This window comes from Silene latifolia, chromosome 3 (genome assembly GCF_048544455.1).
Source record: "Silene latifolia isolate original U9 population chromosome 3, ASM4854445v1, whole genome shotgun sequence".
NCBI classification, from domain to species: domain Eukaryota; kingdom Viridiplantae; phylum Streptophyta; class Magnoliopsida; order Caryophyllales; family Caryophyllaceae; genus Silene; species Silene latifolia.
Genome location: NC_133528.1, coordinates 91312373 through 91321963, shown reverse-complemented (window position 1 = coordinate 91321963; position 9591 = coordinate 91312373). Strand labels below are relative to the sequence as shown.

At 39.1% G+C, this 9591-nt stretch overlaps 1 protein-coding gene across 1 annotated transcript; it reads left to right on the top strand.

The window, feature by feature from the left end:
- The first annotated feature begins 1965 nt into the window (after window positions 1-1965).
- On the top strand, window positions 1966-4504 carry LOC141649331 (uncharacterized). Its single transcript, XM_074458022.1, has 2 exons — window positions 1966-4388; window positions 4438-4504. Exons 1-2 carry the CDS (start codon window positions 1966-1968, stop codon window positions 4502-4504), a joined length of 2490 nt encoding a protein of 829 aa, XP_074314123.1.
- Window positions 4505-9591: the final 5087 nt, after the last annotated feature.

The following is a 9591-nucleotide window of genomic DNA, read 5'->3' as shown; positions in this document are numbered from 1 at the left end:
TTGAATATATGCAAGGACACGACTTGCATGTGGAGATAAGGTCTGAAGAGTACAACTCAACATATCTCTGGCTGCAGCCAAGTTGCGAGTAACAGGCCGACGAGGTTATGAAGATGATGATGATGATGAGGCTTTGTTGACAAGCCGGACTGCTTCACGCCTCTTAATCCAATAATTCCGTTGATGTTCAAGGGATGCTTTGATTAATGGGTGTTGATCGGCGGGAAGCCCGGCGAGAACCTTCCCATCATCATCAATCGTTTGTGTAAGCCATTCTTCGTTGTTGATAAAATTAGGGTTCATTGCCATGTTGTTTCAATTAATGAATGTTAGTAAAGGATGCTTTAATATTTATAGCTAGTCACATTTATAAGTTTTTTCAAAACCGTTGGTAATTAATTTAAGGGATATTCTGCATGCATCGGAATTCTAACGGGCCGTAATTATACATGCATCTAGTAATATTTAATTTAATTTTTTTGATTTTTTAAGAACAAACAACAACGGTTATTTACAAACAACCCGTTGTTATAACTTTCCCCCCAAAATTGAGTCACACTTTCCACAACGGGTTTTTATACTTAAAACCGTTGTTAATATTTTTCACAACGGTTTCCTTAAGAAAACCAACCGTTGTTAAAACCTTTTACAACGGACGCTTTAACAACGTCCGCTTTTTTATATAACAACGGTTTTTGACCGTTGTTATAGCCTGTATCTGTAGTAGTGGTTGTGTGAACCAGTTGTCCTTTTTCGTTAGTCTTTGTGACTCGTTGTGTTAAAGAATTGTAATTGTTCGTTAGTCCATGGGACTCGTTGATGCGTATAGAGGGGGGGTAAAAATTCTAATAAATTTTAGCGGGAATCACGAATAAATTCAGTCCAAATAAGCTGACGCGGATATGGACCCAATAGAAGAAGTTGTGATCGACTTAGAGCACCAAGCAAAGCCAAGCCCGAGTAATACATTTTTTATGCACGAAGATTGGATTGGCTCGCGTAAAAGAAAGGAAATATGTGCGATCGAAGCTCAAGGTCCGCAAAAGCCTTAATGCCGTATGGGAACAAGAGGAATACCGAATGGGGGCAAGGGAGAAGGCTGAAATGTGGCGGCACCAAGGGGAGAAGAATCCTAGTTTATATTTTTGCATTTTTCAACATAGTTTGAATAAGATTTGACAAAAGGTCTAGGTTGTAAGTTCTATGCATCTAATCATCCTAGAACTTTCAACTAGCATTTAATGTTTTGCTTGGAGGCCAAGGACTTTTTCCTATAAAAGGACCTAGCCTCCCTCATTTGTAATAATCCAAAGTTGAAGTAAAAACCTTTTAGAGAGAGAAACTTGTTTGTTTCAATCTTTTTCAAAGAGTCGATGATTTCGAGTCTTGTCTTGAACTAAGGACGCGCTCCGCAGTTTAAGTTGAATTACTTGACGCGTTTTCGAGTAATTCCCCATTGTTATCGCTATAGGTCTAGTGATAGCAAATATCCCATTGGTTCGATCTCTTCACAAGAAATCGAAACAAATATCCTTTTTATTCTTGCACAACATAAACACAAAAACCAAACAAAAAGACTTCCGCTTCGCCAAAATCACGCCAAGTGACACGAACTGGTCGGGTTGCACCTAGTGCATTCGGATCTTCCGTCTCACTTGAATCCACAATTAAGTCTTCCGCTCCGTATACGCTTCAAATGGTATCAGAGCTTCGGCTCTTGATCACCCCAAAAAAATCAAGACGGTCCTAAGGAGGTCCCAATCAGTTGATAGTTGAATATCCAACGCGCTTGGTATTCAAAGATTAAACTCGGCGAGGTAGTTGAGGTTTAATCGATTGGATCTTGAAGGCACGAATTGAACCAAAAAAAAAAAAAACACTGTTCACGGTACTGTTCACGGTACTATTCACCATCAAAAAAAAAAAAAAAAAAGAGCTTCGAAATTTCAAACAACCAACATCAAAATGAACTTCGACGATCCCAACTTTCTTGAGAATCTTCAAAGAGCCTTGAAAAAGTTACAAGAAAACGATTCCAAGTGGTTGCCTAGACGAGAACGAACCGTTGAAGAGTTCGAAGTGAGTGAACTACCCGAGTTCACGGGAGGCACGGACCCAAAGGACTACCTCGAATGGGAACGGAAAATCGAACGAATGTTTGATTTCAAAGTTCTGGATGACGCGAAACGCTGCAAGTACGCTATTCGAAGACTTAGTGGAGGGGCTTCACTATGGTACGAGAGTTTGAAAGCAAGGCGTGCTCGCGCTAGAAAAGAGAAATTATCATCTTGGGATTCTCTTAAACACAAATTGCGCAAGAGATATGTTCCAGCAACTTATAGGCTCACGACTTATCGTAAGATCGCCAATCTTAACCAAGGGAGCCTTCGTGTCTCTAAATACATCGACGAGTTTGATAATCTCACTCTAATGAGGGAATTGGAAGAGAGTGAACAATTAAAGATGGTTGAAGCACAAGGAAAAGCTAAATTGCCAACAATTTATGATGAATTGTTTGATGAAGAGGAACGATTGGGTGATGTGTTCAATTTCGAAGAAAGGGAAAGGGACGAGATTATAGAGCCATTGAGTGACGATGATCAAATTAAAGATGTGATTGAAGATGACATATTTGCCAACTTGGATGAACCTCATGCGGGAGGTACTTCTTTATTTGACCCAAATCTACCAATTGTTTTTGATGAAGAATTGGAAGAAGATTATGATGAAACTCACATGGAAGAAAGTGATCATACAAGTTATGACGATGCAACTCAAGACAATCCTAATCTTGTGCCAATCTCGGATGAGGAAATCAAGGATGTTTTCCCCAAGACACTACCCGCTGGTTTACCATCTATTAGAGGGATAGAACGCCAAATTGATCTCATTCCCGAAGCTTCGTTACCGAACAAAGCGGCCTATAGATGCAATCCAATGGAGACAAAGGAATTGCAAATCGAGGAATTGATGGAACGAGGTTATGTGCGCAAGAGCATAAGTCCATGTGTTGTCCCTACTCTATTTACTCCAAAGAAGGATGGGACGTGGCAAATGTGCGCTGATAGTCGAGCCAAGAACAACATAACTATCAAGTATCGTTTTCCTATTCCAAGGCTTGACGACATGCTTGATGGGTTACATGGATCCAAAACCTTTTCTAAGATCGACTTGAGGAGTGGTTATCACCAAATGCGAATGAGAGAAAGGGATAAGTGGAAAACCGCGTTCAAGACTAGACATGGGTTATACAAATGGACCGTCATGACATTAGGATTAACCAATGCTCCGGGTACCTTTACGCGACTCATGAACATGGTACTCAAACCTTTCTTGAGCAGATTTGTTGTCGTCTACTTGGATGACATTTTGATCCTCGGCCGGAGCAAGGATGATCGTTTCAAACACTTTCGCGAGGTGTTCAATACGCCCCGAGAGCAACAACTCTATGATAAAAAGGAGGAGTGTTCATTCTTGGTCGAGAGCGTTATCCTTCTTGGGTACAGGGTTTCAAAAGACGGAGTTTCGGTCGATCGATTTAAAATTGAAGCAATTAAGTCATGGCCTACTCCTAAGACCATCACGGAGGTCCAATCATTTCATGGACTCGCCTTATTCTATCAGAGGTTCATTCAGGACGTTAGTACCATTACTAGTCCTATCACCGAGGGTACGAAGAAAGGAACCTTCATTTGGACCACAGCCGCTCAAAAGGAGTTCGAAACCATTATTCAAAAACTTTGCGAGGCACCATTATTGGTACTCCCGGATTTCACTCAACCATTTGAGGTGGAATATGACGCAAGCGGTGTTGGAATTGGAGCCATATTAATACAAGGAAAGCGGCCCATCGCTTATTTCTCCGAGAAATTGAGTGGTCCTAAACTCAACTACTCTACGAACGATAAAGAGTTCTATGCGATCGTGAGAGCTCTTAATCATTGGAGTCATTATCCCCGTCCGAATCGCTTCATACTACATTCGGATCATGAATCGTTGAAGTACATTAACAGGAAGCAGAAGTTGAATCCGCAACATGCCAAATGGGCGGATCACATTAGTTTTGATTCCCAAGGGAAAGAACCGTATCAATCGCCAATTGATAAATACATTGACGAGAAGCTACATGGTGGGAATTCTAACTTCTTATTGAAGTCAATTTTCATGGAAGCTCATGATGATCTTGTTGCTTCGAGCAACCATTATTTGGATTTTGGTAGAATTGTGCATGAAAGGTGGTGGGAAGGAAATCACAAGAAAGTAAAGCACAAGCAAAGATGGCACAAAATGGTTGTGATTGACAATACTCATTACAAATTCAAATCACCGGAGAGGGATAAATATGAAGACTACATTGAAGATGATGAGCTGAAAAAGAGATCAACGGGGTGCGTAAACTGCTTCATGTTCTTAATCAAGTTTGAATCTAACTTCCAGATTTGTTTCGATCCCGGTGGCATCAAAGATGATTCGACTAAGTGTTCGGGCTTGTTCGGGTTTATAATATTCATCTTTGATCCCGGCATACTGAGGCAAAGAATTGAGGACAATTCTTTTTTAAGGGAGAGAATTTGATGCGTATAGAGGGGGGGTAAAAATTCTAATAAATTTTAGCGGGAATCACGAATAAATTCAGTCCAAATAAGCTGACGCGGATATGGACCCAATAGAAGAAGTTGTGATCGACTTAGAGCACCAAGCAAAGCCAAGCCCGAGTAATACATTTTTTATGCACGAAGATTGGATTGGCTCGCGTAAAAGAAAGGAAATATGTGCGATCGAAGCTCAAGGTCCGCAAAAGCCTTAATGCCGTATGGGAACAAGAGGAATACCGAACGGGGGCAAGGGAGAAGGCTGAAATGTGGCGGCACCAAGGGGAGAAGAATCCTAGTTTATATTTTGGCATTTTTCAACATAGTTTGAATAAGATTTGACAAAAGGTCTAGGTTGTAAGTTCTATGCATCTAATCATCCTAGAACTTTCAACTAGCATTTAATGTTTTGCTTGGAGGCCAAGGACTTTTTCCTATAAAAGGACCTAGCCTCCCTCATTTGTAATAATCCAAAGTTGAAGTAAAAACCTTTTAGAGAGAGAAACTTGTTTGTTTCAATCTTTTTCAAAGAGTCGATGATTTCGAGTCTTGTCTTGAACTAAGGACGCGCTCCGCAGTTTAAGTTGAATTACTTGACGCGTTTTCGAGTAATTCCCCATTGTTATCGCTATAGGTCTAGTGATAGCAAATATCCCATTGGTTCGATCTCTTCACAAGAAATCGAAACAAATATCCTTTTTATTCTTGCACAACATAAACACAAAAACCAAACAAAAAGACTTCCGCTTCGCCAAAATCACGCCAAGTGACACGAACTGGTCGGGTTGCACCTAGTGCATTCGGATCTTCCGTCTCACTTGAATCCACAATTAAGTCTTCCGCTCCGTATACGCTTCACTCGTTGTGTGAACCATTTATCCTTGTTCACTAGTCCTTGTGACTCGTTGTGTTAAACAATTGTACTTGTTCATTCGTCTATGTAACTCGTTGTATGAACCATTTGTCCTTGTTCATTAGTCCTTGTGACTCGTTGTGTAAACCATTTGTCCTTGTTCATTAGTCCTTCTGACTCGTTGTGATAAAATTAGTGTTCTTGTTCATTAGTCCATGTGACTCGTTGTGTTAAACAATTGTAATTGTTCATGAGTCCATGTGACTCGTTGTGTGAACCATTTGTCCTTGTTCATTAGTCCCTGTGACTCGTTGTGTTAAGCAATTGTACTTGTTCACTAGTCTATGTGACTCGTTGTGTGAACCATTTGTCCTTGTTCATTAGTCCTTGTGATTCGTTGTGTAAACCATTAGTCCTTGTTCATTAGTCCTTGTGACTCGTTGTCTTAAAACAATTGTACTTGTTTATTAGTCCATGTGACTCATTGTGTTAAACAATTGTAATTGTTCATTAGTCCATGTGACTCGTTGCAGGAACCATTTGTCCTTGTTCATTAGTCCTTGTTACTCGTTGTGTTAAGCAATTGTACTTGTTCATTAATCCATGTGACTCGTAGTGTGAGCCATTTGTCCTTGTGACTCGTTATGTTAGACAATTGTGCTTTGTTCATTAGTCTATGTGACTCGTTGTGTGAACCATTTGTCCTTGTTCATTAGTCCATGTGACTCGTTGTTTGAACCATTTGTCCTTGTTCATTTGTCCTTTTGACTCGTTGTGTTAAAAACTTGTACTTGTTCATTCGTCCATGTGACTCGTTGTGTGAACCATTTGTCCTTTTCATTAGCCCTTGTGACTCGTTGTGTGAACCATTTGTCCTTGTTTATTAGTAAATGTGACTCGTTGTGTGAACCATTTTTCCTTGTACATTAGTCCTTGTGACTCGTTGTGTATACCATTTGTCCTTGTTTATTAGTGAATGTGACTTGTTGTGTGAACCATTTGTCCTTGTTCATTAGTCCATGTGACTCGTTGTGTTAAACAATTGTACTTGTTCATTAGTCTATGTGACTCGTTGTGTGAACCATTTGTCCTTGTTCATTAGTCCTTGTGACTCGTTGTGTAAACCATTTGTCCTTGTTCATTAGTCCTTCTGACTCGTTGTGATAAAATTATTGTTCTTATTCATTAGTCCATGTGACTCGTTGTGTTAAAACAATTGTAATTGTTCATGAGTCCATGTAACTCGTTGTGTGAACCATTTGTCCTTGTTCATTAGTCCATGTGACTCGTTGTGTTAAGCAATTGTACTTGTTCATTAGTCTATGTGACTCGTTGTGTGAACCATTTGTCCTTGTTCATTAGTCCTTGTGATTCGTTGTGTAAACCATTAGTCCTTGTTCATTAGTCCTTGTGACTCGTTGTCTTAAAACAATTATACTTGTTTATTAGTCCATGTGACTCATTGTGTTAAACAATTGTAATTGTTCATTAGTCCATGTGACTCGTTGCAGGAACCATTTGTCCTTGTTCATTAGTCCTTGTTACTCGTTGTGTTAAGCAATTGTACTTGTTCATTAATCCATGTGACTCGTAGTGTGAGCCATTTGTCCTTGTGACTCGTTATGTTAGACAATTGTGCTTTGTTCATTAGTCTATGTGACTCGTTGTGTGAACCATTTGTCCTTGTTCATTAGTCCATGTGACTCGTTGTTTGAACCATTTGTCCTTGTTCATTTGTCCTTTTGACTCGTTGTGTTAAAAACTTGTACTTGTTCATTCGTCCATGTGACTCGTTGTGTGAACCATTTGTCCTTTTCATTAGCCCTTATGACTCGTTGTGTGAACCATTTGTCCTTGTTTATTAGTAAATGTGACTCGTTGTGTGAACCATTTTTCCTTGTACATTAGTCCTTGTGACTCGTTGTGTATACCATTTGTCCTTTCTATTAGTGAATGTGACTTGTTGTGTGAACCATTTGTCCTTGTTCATTAGTCCATGTGACTCGTTGTGTTAAACAATTGTACTTGTTCATTAGTCTATGTGACTCGTTGTGTGAACCATTTGTCCTTGTTCATTAGTCCTTGTGACTCGTTGTGTAAACCATTTGTCCTTGTTCATTAGTCCTTCTGACTCGTTGTGATAAAATTATTGTTCTTGTTCATTAGTCCATGTGACTCGTTGTGTTAAAACAATTGTAATTGTTCATGAGTCCATGTAACTCGTTGTGTGAACCATTTGTCCTTGTTCATTAGTCCATGTGACTCGTTGTGTTAAGCAATTGTACTTGTTTATTAGTCTATGTGACTCGTTGTGTGAACCATTTGTCCTTGTTCATTAGTCCTTGTGATTCGTTGTGTAAACCATTAGTCCTTGTTCATTAGTCCTTGTGACTCGTTGTCTTAAAACAATTGTACTTGTTTATTAGTCCATGTGACTCATTGTGTTAAACAATTGTAATTGTTCATTAGTCTATGTGACTCGTTGCAGGAACCATTTGTCCTTGTTCATTAGTCCTTGTTACTCGTTGTGTTAAGCAATTGTACTTGTTCATTAATCCATGTGACTCGTAGTGTGAGCCATTTGTCCTTGTGACTCGTTATGTTAGACAATTGTGCTTTGTTCATTAGTCTATGTAACTCGTTGTATGAACCATTTGTCCTTGTTCATTAGTCCTTGTGACTCGTTGTGTAAACCATTTGTCCTTGTTCATTAGTCCTTCTGACTCGTTGTAATAAAATTATTGTTCTTGTTCATTAGTCCATGTGACTCGTTGTGTTAAACAATTGTAATTGTTCATGAGTCCATGTAACTCGTTGTGTGAACCATTTGTCCTTGTTCATTAGTCAATGTGACTCGTTGTGTTCAGCAATTGTACTTGTTCACTAGTCTATGTGACTCGTTGTGTGAACCATTTGTCCTTGTTCATTAGTCCTTGTGGTTCGTTGTGTAAACCATTAGTCCTTGTTCATTAGTCCTTGTGACTCGTTGTCTTAAAACAATTGTACTTGTTTATTAGTCCATGTGACTCATTGTGTTAAACAATTGTAATTGTTCATTAGTCCATGTGACTCGTTGCAGGAACCATTTGTCCTTGTTCATTAGTCCTTGTTACTCGTTGTGTTAAGCAATTGTACTTGTTCATTAATCCATGTGACTCGTAGTGTGAGCCATTTGTCCTTGTGACTCGTTATGTTAGACAATTGTGCTTTGTTCATTAGTCTATGTGACTCGTTGTGTGAACCATTTGTCCTTGTTCATTAGTCCATGTGACTCGTTGTTTGAACCATTTGTCCTTGTTCATTTGTCCTTTTGACTCGTTGTGTTAAAAACTTGTACTTGTTCATTCGTCCATGTGACTCGTTGTGTGAACCATTTGTCCTTTTCATTAGCCCTTGTGACTCGTTGTGTGAACCATTTGTCCTTGTTTATTAGTAAATGTGACTCGTTGTGTGAACCATTTTTCCTTGTACATTAGTCCTTGTGACTCGTTGTGTATACCATTTGTCCTTGTTTATTAGTGAATGTGACTTGTTGTGTGAACCATTTGTCCTTGTTCATTAGTCCATGTGACTCGTTGTGTTAAACAATTGTACTTGTTCATTAGTCTATGTGACTCGTTGTGTGAACCATTTGTCCTTGTTCATTAGTCCTTGTGACTCGTTGTGTAAACCATTTGTCCTTGTTCATTAGTCCTTCTGACTCGTTGTGATAAAATTATTGTTCTTGTTCATTAGTCCATGTGACTCGTTGTGTTAAAACAATTGTAATTGTTCATGAGTCCATGTAACTCGTTGTGTGAACCATTTGTCCTTGTTCATTAGTCCATGTGACTCGTTGTGTTAAGCAATTGTACTTGTTCATTAGTCTATGTGACTCGTTGTGTGAACCATTTGTCCTTGTTCATTAGTCCTTGTGATTCGTTGTGTAAACCATTAGTCCTTGTTCATTAGTCCTTGTGACTCGTTGTCTTAAAACAATTGTACTTGTTTATTAGTCCATGTGACTCATTGTGTTAACGAATTGTAATTGTTCATTAGTCCATGTGACTCGTTGTGTGAACCATTTGTCCTTGTTCATTAGTCCTTGTTACTCGTTGTGTTAAGCAATTATACTTGTTCATTAATCCATGTGACTCATAGTGTGAG